Source organism: Anneissia japonica, unplaced genomic scaffold (assembly GCF_011630105.1).
Source record: "Anneissia japonica isolate Jap-2015-1 unplaced genomic scaffold, ASM1163010v1 scaffold3334_len1275209_cov185, whole genome shotgun sequence".
NCBI lineage: Eukaryota > Metazoa > Echinodermata > Crinoidea > Comatulida > Comatulidae > Anneissia > Anneissia japonica.
The window spans coordinates 1228961-1241040 of NW_022738561.1; the positions used below are offsets into that span (position 1 = coordinate 1228961).

The 12080-nt window shown below is 34.4% G+C and overlaps 1 protein-coding gene across 1 annotated transcript in view; it reads right to left on the reverse strand.

The window, feature by feature from the left end:
• The window catches only part of LOC117117629 (extracellular matrix protein FRAS1-like), a gene marked incomplete in the record, with an annotated part of 121841 nt that overhangs the window by 78340 nt on the left and 31421 nt on the right, over positions 1-12080 (reverse strand). The window contains 5 exon segments of the mRNA XM_033261997.1: positions 349-489; positions 9077-9217; positions 9686-9829; positions 10335-10475; positions 10950-11090. Coding sequence (XP_033117888.1) covers positions 349-489; positions 9077-9217; positions 9686-9829; positions 10335-10475; positions 10950-11090 — 708 coding nt within the window.

The window sequence follows — 12080 nt, forward strand, 5'->3', positions numbered from 1 at the left end:
TTGACGCATGCGCATTTGCATAAATGTCTACACACACACATACACACTACACACAATAAAAAAACATAGGAAATAGCAAGAGTGATTACAATAGTTCCTATTGCATTACATGCATAGGAACTAAAAATATAAATTAAAAAAATGTATACATATTTTGTATAATATAAGTTATTATTATATTAAAAATTATTTTCATTGTTATCTTACTGAAAAAAAGAGTTAATACTTAAAATAATAATCGGTTCCTAGAGATTAAAATGAGATGGTTATAAAAAATAAGAGAGCACCAACCATGTTATCAATATCTGATAAGAAAAAAACAATCCGTGTCGGATAATCAACACTCACCATTGCATGCACCAGACTGCTCAAAGTTGCCATAGGAACAATTAGAAATACAGCGACTGCTGTATAGAACATATGGAACTTCACAGCCCCTACACTGATCTGCATCCGGACCCCGACAATAAAGACAACTTTGATGACAAGCTATAAAAGAATTTACGTTATTAAAATAAAAACTACAATGTAATAAAAAAGAAATAAAACCAAACAGTATATGAAATAGTTAAAAAAAATCCTGATAAACTTATTCCACTATGTTCAAATGAAAGTACTGTAACTTGATGTATTATCTGTTTGTCTATTTTGTTTTTTTAAATGATTCAATATGATAGATGCTTGTACTTTAGAATATTTTTTTTTTGCAATACCATTTGAAATATGTACAGTCTTTATATTTGCATCATCTTTTAAATTGCATACAATCTTTGCATTTGTAATCAGACTTTGTATTTGCATACAATCTGCATACATACAGTTTTTCACATCTGCATATACATATAATCACTGTAATGGCATAGTTTTAATTTGCATATAATCCTTTTGTATTTGCATATTAAATTCTTGTATTGCATTTAACTTATGTTTTTGCATAGTGTTGTTGAGATAGCAAGTTGGATTTGTTAAACTATAGAGGGCAGCATTTTTTAAATGTTTTAGGATCACGTCAGGAAAGACGGCGTGGTGTTGGGCGAATATACTGGGTTATTATTGAAACCCAGCAAAAAACCGAGCACAAGAAAAAAGAAAATAAATTAAATTTGTTGAAATTACGCAACTTTCTTCCAGAAGGTCATTTAATTATAGTCTCTGGAGCATTTATGGTAGCCAGAGAGAGATTTGTTCTCGGGAAAGGTATGATTTAAGCAGTTTAAGGAGACAGTTAGGAAAACGAGATAAGTATATTCGGGGGCTTGTCGAAGAAGCAAACCTAGCACTTAGTGTATCCACTGACGATGGACAAGTCACCCCACTGATATTGTTGGAGAAGTTAAGAGAATTGAAACAAGGAAATTTTCAGAAGAGTGTTGATTGGCCTGTGAGTACGAGGACCAATTAGAGTATGTAGAAAACTCAGTAGAAAATACCATATCTTGCACTAGCAGCCTGTGAAAGGGTAATTGTAATGCTAACTAGGCCTACTACTCCTATTAGATCTCTGTACATTAGCAGTGGTAGTCCACAAGCAAAGTCTTTGTCAGAAAACAAAAGAATTAGATGAAGAATTGTCACATTGAATTGGATTGGATTTATTTGGTGTAAACACCAAGAATAGCCCGCGAATGTCTAGTAGAAGACTTATTTCCAGTGGGGTCCTTCTGGTGGTGATTGGGCAGTATACCGGGAGACAATCCCCTACTCTTTTCCGAAGAGCGTACTGCGTTCTTTAACGTGCACATGGGCCGTAAATGCAAACGGGACCAACGGCTTAAACGTCTCATCCGAAAGACGGTGCACTATTGTAACTTGTATTTTAGCTCTCCAGCTGAAACAGAAGAAGAGGCAGCGATGAGAATAAAACCCAGGACCTAGTGATCTCCACGGTTCAGCGCACACACACAGTGGCTACCACCAGATTAGCCGACTGAGCTCAATATTAACATTCCAGAAAATAGTACAGTGTGGCCAAAACAACACACTATTTCCAGCTACAGGTGAAGGTCAAAACCTGAAGCTATGGGCTCACAGGCCAGAGTGCCCGTCTCTCTTTCCTTAGCGTTTGGGCCACACTGACATTGTCAGGAAAAGTAGCATTAAACTCTCCAGTTCTATTCCTCCGGCTACGCCTTCTGCAACCAAGGCGTGTCATGAAAGTTAATTCGTAGCTCTCAGGACAGTACCAATATTAGTATGTAACGGTGAAAAAACAATTAAAGTAAATGCCCTTCTTGATGAAGCTAGCAGCAAAAGAGCTCTACTTAAATTCAGACATAGCAGCAGACCTAGGGATTGAAAGAAAGGCAAAACAAGTTGATTGGTCAATTTCAGTGTCTGTATTCTCGATGGTAAAACAAGGAAAAGCATATGGACCTACACGATAGAAAACATGCAGACAGTTAATTGGAGCACTGAAAAACGCTTGAAAACATTCTGTTCCCGGAAATAGGAAATAGGGACAAAGAACAATCATATGGATTTACTGACAGGAGCAGACCAAGCAGAACTCATGTACTTGATACAGGAGGTAAGAACCAATTGCCATATTAACTTCGCTTGGATGGACATGCATTGGTAAAGCAAAACTGGGCTCTCTGCATAAGAGGGAACACACCTGAGACACTTGAAAACAACTCTACAATCAAGTAACAGGAAAAGGCAACATTAGAAATGTCTGAAAGATCACGGTCCTGTGAAAATGGCAGCATACAGGAAGTCTTTCCAGGGGAAGACCGACAGGTGCAGGTAGCTGAATGAAAGACTCAGGCCTAGTTCAGACTTGGTGGAGAAACCCGGCTAAACTCACCGGGTATATCCACTTGCCAGTCTGAACTAGGTGGAATCTCAAGCCGGGCTGTGTTCCTATAGTAACTAGGCCTGGCATGCCACCATGTTTTCTAAGCCGGGCTTTAATCATTGCGGGGGGGGGGGTCTTGTGTTGACTTCGGGTAAAAATATGACCAATCAGCATTCAATTACGTGTTCTGTGAGCGTGAGTACGTTTCGAGCGCAATGTTTCGAAACTCGTTTCCTGGTTACGGTTCATTAATATGCAGATACTTGCGTCTGGCTAGTCTGAACACTCGGCAAGATTAACCCGGGCTTAATCTTGAGCCAGGCTCAACATACGCTTGGCTTATCTCCAAGTCTGAACGTAGCCGCAGACAGCTTTTGATTCGCCCGCTATTTACAATACATATGCTAGGTGAGGGTTAATAAAGATGCTCTTTAAATGTGTGACCCCTTACAGTTGTTTTGTAAGAATCATGTTTTATTTTATACAGCTGATAAAATCCATCCTTAGGCTCGTTGTTAACTGTGTTAGAGGAGTGGCACATAGTTAACTACCGTATTGTCATTCCTTATACAAAACAGTATTAAAAATAAAATTGATACTGTATAACAAATTAAGTGCTTTTCTACCGTATATCTGTTTAAAAAAAAACTGGTTAAATAACTCGTCCATTTAAATGCACAAATGAATAGAGTATATGTTGTTTGTTTTTACAATCGCTGGCATTTGAACTACTGTTGTAAACTGTGCTTGACTACATGATTATTATGTTAACTGTGTGAAATGAATGAAGATATAAACACATTACATATTTGAACCTATAAAATAGTTCTGTTATAATAATTTAATAATATTGAACATGAACAATCAATTGATCATTTTTGTATGTGCATTCAGTCTTGGAATTTACATACAAAATCTGTAAATCTTTGTATATTTGCATATAGCATTTATATACATTTTGTATTTGTATAAAGTTTTTGCACTTACATACAGCTTTTGCCTTTGCATACAGTTCTTGTATTTGTATGTACTTTACATAGATATTCAATTTTCATAATTTTGCAACAGGATATCCATGTTAAATATTGATGAAAAATGCATGAGCTTAAGCATTTTAAACTGATTGATTTCTAATTCTATTCACAGAGTTATAAAATATGCTTTAATGTCCTGAAAAGATCCAAGGCAGCGAGGAAAGAGATAAGGAAGGAGCCTAGAGAGGGGGATTATTGATGACTACAAGCTGCAACAATGACAAATAATCACTCCCGAAACTATAAATAAGTTCTCCTCATGAGGAAGTTAATGATATTAATTGAAATGCTTTAAAACACATTTCCGAATGCACCAAATAATTTGAACCTTTGGATCAGATTATACATGTAAGTGTAATTTTAATATAATTCATTAGTCCTAGAGCAGGAATACTTGCAAAAAAAAAAAGAACTTATATGTTTCCCTTTGACACTTTTAATTACAAAAAATATGAAACATTTGCATGTTTATATGAAAGTCCATTTGAAATCCAGAATTTTCAATTAAAACAAACATAGTGACAATTGAGTCAAGAAAATTAACCTTGTAAAAATACATACAATATCGATGACAAAAGTCTGATATAAAATTTTTGTCAAAAAGAAAATTTGACAAAATTTGAATTAATTGAAATCCAGACAGTTAAAATAAAAAATAATACAATTGTAATTTCAGGCCAATTCACATTCATAAATATCCTACTCTCATTTGTGAGTTTGATTCATTTTCATCAAAATATATTCAGGATGTTACATAAAAACATTTACTGATAATTTTGCCATGTGCAGCATACTGTAAGCTAGCTAGCTCTTTCAAAATTGCTTTTGATGCCGTTCTAGCTGAAGGAAAAAGTTAGTAGATTTATTAAAAACTAATGAATCATAGAATTAATGAGTTATAGTAATTTTGTTGATTTTAAAATCTTACTCCTTTAAGTAAATCCTATCATGCTACATAAAATGTTAAGTACATCCTTTCAGGTGGCCTCAATCATCGGCCATCTAGATTGGAGGAAGTCACAAATTAACATGGGATTGCAAAGAAATTGAGTGACAATGATTTGGATTAGTGGCCGACACTTATCAGTCGCACAAACCTCAATCATCCTCACTTAATTCTAGAAAGTGTGGTAAGTCCTAGAGATGGATTCAATATGTCAAAACTCAGTACTACTCAATACTACAACATTTACAGAGTCAGGCAGGCATAGATGTAGACTTATTAAAATAAACAAAATTATATATCTTGGACTTTGCTGTACATAACAGATACAAAAAGAACATTAGTTGGTACAGCTGTTGTTGTGATCCTTTCTTCCCTCAAAATTACAGGTTTCTATTCACACAGACAAAGTATTTATACATTAACAGAAAGGTTAATATCAGCTGATTTTAATGGAGTACTTGACTTTCAAAGTCCGAGTCTTTTTTATCATAAGTTTGTTTCAGAAGCTAGCCATATCAATCTGACTTCAAGCCCAGTTTGTACACTCACCATGCAGGTCAAGGAAGCATAATCAAGCAGGTCTACACATGGTCTACTACGATCTAAGACAAAGGGCTAAGCTTTCTAGCCACTGCTAACATTGTTAAGATAGTATAATACATACTCCAAGTATCGAAATGCAAGCCATCATGTCGGGATTCAATATTTCAACATCAATTATAATTTATGTCATCATCAGGAATGAAAAATTATCCATATTTGCAAGCTTATATGCACAAATACCAAAAGTGTTTGACCAATCAAAACATTACCCCTAGTTGGTGGCATAGCTATGAATAAACTAAAAATCAAAGCATTCTTACCCTACTGATCGAAGCTACCTACAAAAACAAAGAAATCTCCTTGGAAGCTTTCAGCCCATTATTAAGCAATGGGTGTAGCTCACATATAGCAAATGCTTCTTTAAACAATAGTATAGACCAATTTTGAGGACTGTCAATAATGTTAGTATTAGAAAATATTAAACCTAATTTATTACTTACATTACAGGTTACATTATCATTTTTAAGTATACCTTGTAAACCTAAAACATATGAGAATGCCTCAAAAAATTTTGTATATGATCATTTATAACACTATCAGATCGTGAAGAATGTTCTTTAAGTGTAGTTATTAAGCATCTATCTGTCTTAACAGTATAATCACTATTTACACCCTTGACATTTAAAATGATAAACAGAGCTCCTATATTCCTTAGGGGTTTGATCTTTAGTAGATATAAAATGAGAGATATTTTTGTACTGCCATAATGTTATGAATTTTACCTCTTTATTATTTTATGCATCTACGTAAAATGGATTCACCTGCCTTTCCTCGATATGGCAATCTAACCCAGATCTTAATCAAGCTACCATCAGCAGGCCTATGTATACATTTAGGTTCATTTAATTTATTGAGTACATGCTAACATTGTTCGTTTGGCTTTTTGCTTATATCAAGGCCTGTTAGGAGTGATAACTGAAGCTTTGTTTAAGACAGCTTGCTTGAGTGTAGGCCTAGAACTACCTCACTACAATAAGCAAGACATGGCTAATGAAAAAGAATCTATGTCTATGGAAGAAGCTTATACATATGCAGGCACGTCAGAAGCAATTTTTATTGGTCTGGCCAAATACGACGATCGACACCCCACCCCTCACCTTGCCCATGGCGGAGGGGGTGGGGTTGGTGATCCCGATGGAAAACCCTTTTTTAATAAACTAGGCCTATGTCCGTACAGGGCATTGTATTCTTGCCGGTATTACGCAGGAAAACTTTACATTTACAGAGACAATTTCTACCGACCTATAGGTAAGGCCCAGACAAACTTTTAGAGGTTTAACAAATCACGCAGAAAAATGGATTGTTTCAAGGTTTCTTTATTGAAGTTTTGCAATCTCTCCGGAGACTTCCACATCACTGAGAAATGGAATTTAAACGAATCATTGTTAGCGTGACAGGTTATATTATGGCCTGTAATTAGAACTACACGATTGATGCAATAAAACAATGTATGTTTATATACACAAGTTGCCGGATAAAATATGTTTTGTATGCAATGAAATAAACTATATTTTCGGATTGCACAATATTATATTATCTTTTACAATCATTATTGGTTTGGATTGGATTGGATTTATTCGGTGTAAACACCAAGGATAGCCCACGAATGTCTAGAAGAAGACTTATTTCCAGTGGAATCCTTCTGGTGGTGATTGGACAGTACACCGGGAGACAATCCCCTACTCTTTCCCGAAGAGTGTACTGCGTTCTTTAACGTGCACATGGGCTATAAATGCAAACGGGACCAATGGCTTAAACGTCTCATCCAAAAGACGGTGCACTATTGTAACTTGTATTTTGGCCCTCTAGCTGAAACACAAGGAGAGGCAGCGATGGGAATTGAATCGGGACCTAGAGATCTCCACACAGTGGCTACCACCAGATTAGCCAACTGAGCTAAGCTGCTCTTATAAAACTGAATATTTTTTCATGCTGTGGATGTGATGTACAGTATCATTAAGGATTTTATCAAGTTGCCTAATACTATGTTTGTGGTAGTAGTACTGAATTATTTCTTAGCATGTTTTAAATACAGTTAATTCTTGCTTTATTAAAAATGCAGTCAAATGACGTAGCAGATGATGAACTTATATTAAAAACAACCGTTTTAACATACATTTAAACCACCCCCCCCCCGTCGGGGACCTCTTCCCCCGTAGGGAAAATCATGGTGCCATCCCGGGACAGCTTATGGTGGGTAGACGAGGTTGACTGGTTTAAATATTTTTTGATTGAAGTCTGGTCATTTAATTTTGTAAAAAAAAAAGAAGAGGTTGCGTCAGAGAAAGTACAATTTGGCTTACAAAACGATATTGTGTTGTAAATTATTGGTCCGGCCAAAACCGGACCAGCCGGACCGCTTCTGACGCCCTTGATATATGTCTATATTTATATATAAAGTATGTTACATATATACGGTAATTATTAATATTGGTAATATTAATTTATTCAAGAATTAACATTGTAATATTCTAGGTTTACTTGACGTAAAATTACTGGAACCATCGTGTCCTGAATATGAAGAATTCAGAAAAGAGGTCAGGCTAAAAAAACTGAATATTTTTTCATGCTGTGGATGTGATGTACAGTATCATAAAGGATTTTATCAAGTTGCCTAATACCTTGTTTGTGGTAGTAGTACTGAATAATTAGACCTACACGATTGATGCAACAATGTTTATATACACGAGTTGCCGGATATAATATGTTTTGTATGCAATGAAATAAACTATATTTTCAGACTGCACAAAATCATTATAAAACTGAATATTTTTTCATGCTGTGGATGTGATGTACAGTATCATTAAGAATTTTATCAAGTTGCCTAATACTGTTTGTGGTAGTAGTACTGAATTATTTCTTAGCATGTTTTAAATATTCAGTTAATTCTTGCTTTATTAAAGATACAGTCAAATAACGTACCAGATGATGAACTTATATTAAAAACAGCTGTTTTAACATACATTAATGTTTAATTGTTTAGTTTCGATTTTTATTTATTTGACAAATTCACATTCTTATTCATATACAGTATTATGATTACAATAGAAAATTTAAAGTATGTCTAAAAAAATTAATGAAAATATGAAAATGAGATGTAAGGAATTACATTGGAAAAAAAAGCCTTTACCATGTAACTCTCTTAAATAATAATATAATTAATTCTTAAAAAAAAAAAAAAATCTAGGCCTAAGAACAGTTTAAAGGTAAATCTATCCCCCGCCGGACACCATCACTATTCCAACCACTAGCAACCACAAGTTTATGCTGACATGATCAGTCATGATACGAGTATCAACAGATCTATTTCCAGACATTTTTCAAATACCTACATGTTTAACTACTTTTTCAATTGTTTGAATTGTATTGTTAATATTTTTTCTATATTCTGACCATTGAAACATTGAAATCAATCCTCAATTTGGTTAAGTCATCAACAATACCAAATATGGTGTTTGCCTATGTGCAAACAAGGAAGACATTTGCAGATACTAGCAAAGATCTAGGTATGAATGTAATCAATCAAGATTTTAAAAATTCTGAGATTCTGACAAAAGTTATGCATGTGAACATGATGATTTAATTTTTTTTTTTTATGGGGCCTAAAATACTATAGAAAACTTAGCATATTAAAGACCAACATACAATTATCAAAATCAATCCAAACATCATTTAGATGAAAACTTAACTACTTACGCTCACAACGAAGATCGCCCGCATTGTAGAACCTGAGGCTACAAGTTACTACACAGACGCCCTCTTGTAGCAGGTATCCATCAGGGCAGGTACGACAATGAGGGTCATCATAGAAACAAGTTAAACATGATGCATCACATTCTGTTTAAAAAAAAAAGATTATTACACTGTGTTACATTACTTGCAGCACTTGCTTAAATACCGGTATGTAATAAACCAAATACAAGAATCACCATCTTCATTCAGGATTCTGTTCAAGGTAGAACCAGGTTTTTTCAGATAAGGACTTCAAAGTGAAGGTCCTGTATACACATCTAGCTCTTATGCTGTTTAAATAACTCAGTGCATCCTTCATAAGTGTAGGGATTATCCTTATGCGCTGGTTGAGCACATGTCTTTGTAAAATGATGATGAAAAGGTTGAGGATGTTAAGGGAGATGATAATGATGAATGATGAATGATGATGATGATGATGACATAGATAATTATGATGATGGAAATGACGATTGTGAACAACAATGATGATGTTCATTAACAATGTGTTGATTATAGTGTTGATGTTGAGATGATGATGATGATATTAAGTGAAAATGTGAATGGCAAACTTACCAACACACAAGCCATTGGACAAGTAATAACCATCACTGCACTCAGTCATACACCTCTGTCTTCTTGAGGCATCCAATGAGTCGCTGCATGCAACACAGTCAGATCTCGTTGGTCCTGTACACTCCAGGCAACTTGAATCACATTCTAATACACAAATGTAATTGGATAATATACTTTAAACAGATTACATTTGATTGGCTGAACAAGCTCAATTGATGATACAAATTATAACAAAAATTATAATTTACAAAAAGATTAAATATATATATATATATATATATATATATATATATATATATACACATTTATATACAATCAAATAATCATAATCAAAAGAACTTGATAATTCATACTAATATATTCATAATGCAGACAATAAAAAGATAGAAAATAGATTAATACTATTGAGAACCAAATACTAACAGTCTGAATTGTTATAAAAACACATTATTAAATTATTTATTATAAACCCTGAGTGATAAATACTAATAAAATGTATTCCATCCTCTCAAATTATAACATAAGCCGAATGTTACAGTTTCTGACAGTGAATACCTGACCTGATTAAGGCTTCAATAACTCATAATATGAGTAGCGTACAAGCAACATGAACTAATATACAAACACTTTAATTGTTGAGCATTCTTACCTCCACATTCACCATCAAGCTGGTAGAAGCCAGGTCCGCAACTGATCACACACTGCCCCCACTTAAATACTAGCCCCGATTGACAGGTCATACAGTGAAATTCAGTACCAGCTGAACATTCAACACATGACTCATGACAAGCTGTTGGAATAAATTAAATAAGTATTTCATTAATCTAGAAACCTCTCAAAATTATTATTATTATTAATATATATTTTTTAAAAACTGATAATCTGAAACAGATCCAAAAAGTTCATCAATTTTCAGTGAGACAACAAAAAAAACTCTGATTTACAGAATTTGTAGTGTAAAAACCATAAAATTGACAATTACTTGCAAGTTTATGCAAAGAACAGTGGCATATTTAAGAACCTTTAAATAGATTGGGCAGATAGGGGTGTGAAGCTGAAATGGCCCAGCTCAAACCAGCAGTAGTATTTTCAATTAAAAATCCCAAATGTTATAATTAGCTTTATTTTTAAATTGACATTAACAAGTTGGTAACAAACAGTAATAATAGCAACAACAATTCGTTAAAAAATATTTTATAAAATATAACATTCCGATTTAGCAGATAACATAATAAATAATTAGTAACACTCTTCAAAGACTTACGTAAGCAAGCATTCTGTGTAGATTGATAGAAGCCAAAACCACATCGATCAATGCAGTGGCCATTTTGGATGACTTGTGTAGAATCTCTGCATACCAGGCACCCAAAAGCATTGCAGCTAAAGCAAGATGCATCACATTGAACTGTGAAAGAAACATACAATATATAAAATTACTACAGCTCAGAAATACTTTAGATTACAACACATATTGGGGCTACATCAATCCACTTATTGTCAGACAGGCCTGGACCCGAGCACCAACATTTCCGATGCCACAACAAGGTTACTGGACAAAAAATATTAATAACGTTATTTTCACTGCCAATCCCTAATATTGTGGTCTAATAAACACAATTCTTGGCCAAACTATAAAAACTCTCCACATTAATATTACCAGGAATTTTATTATGGGACCCTGACCAAACTGTAGTTTTAGTTTGGACAAAATTCTAGAACCACCACTATATATTTTTAAGTCACGCATTATATTGTCAAATCATGGGTTTAAATGTTGAAATGTCAACATTTCTGTACTTAAACGTACCCCTTGGTACCAAGGGCTGTTCGTAAATTGAAAAATTCATAAACTAGATTAAGTGTCAGTTTCCAATACCTAGGCCTAGCCCCTGCCATTGAGCCCCGATAGGCTGACAGCGGCCAGGCCTGGCACGAAACGACAGTGCAGAAGCGTCGTCAACTGCGCTAGAGCCTAGCCGAATTTATCTTCGATAAAAATCAAATTATGTTAATCGCTGGCATTCTTCCACTTAACAAAATATTATTCAAACATCTGTGTGTTTTATGGCCCTTTCTAAAGTGTTCTTTCTAGTTGTTAGACTGACGAATCGTGTTGTTAACATGCATTTCGCGATCATATTTAGCATTCACGATGTCAATAAGTTGCCGACACCAACACTCTTGTTTGTCATCATAAATATGTGCGCTCAATCCGATGACACTTGCGTTGGTAGTTCGATTAATAAATAAATACAACTAACTTGATTTTAATAAGAAAAATATACATTATCACTTTGTAAAATGTGCGCAATTTGACATTTTTTCCGGTAAGACCATTTGTAAAATCGACTATACGTAAAATCGATGTTTTACTGTATATATGTAAGTGTATGTA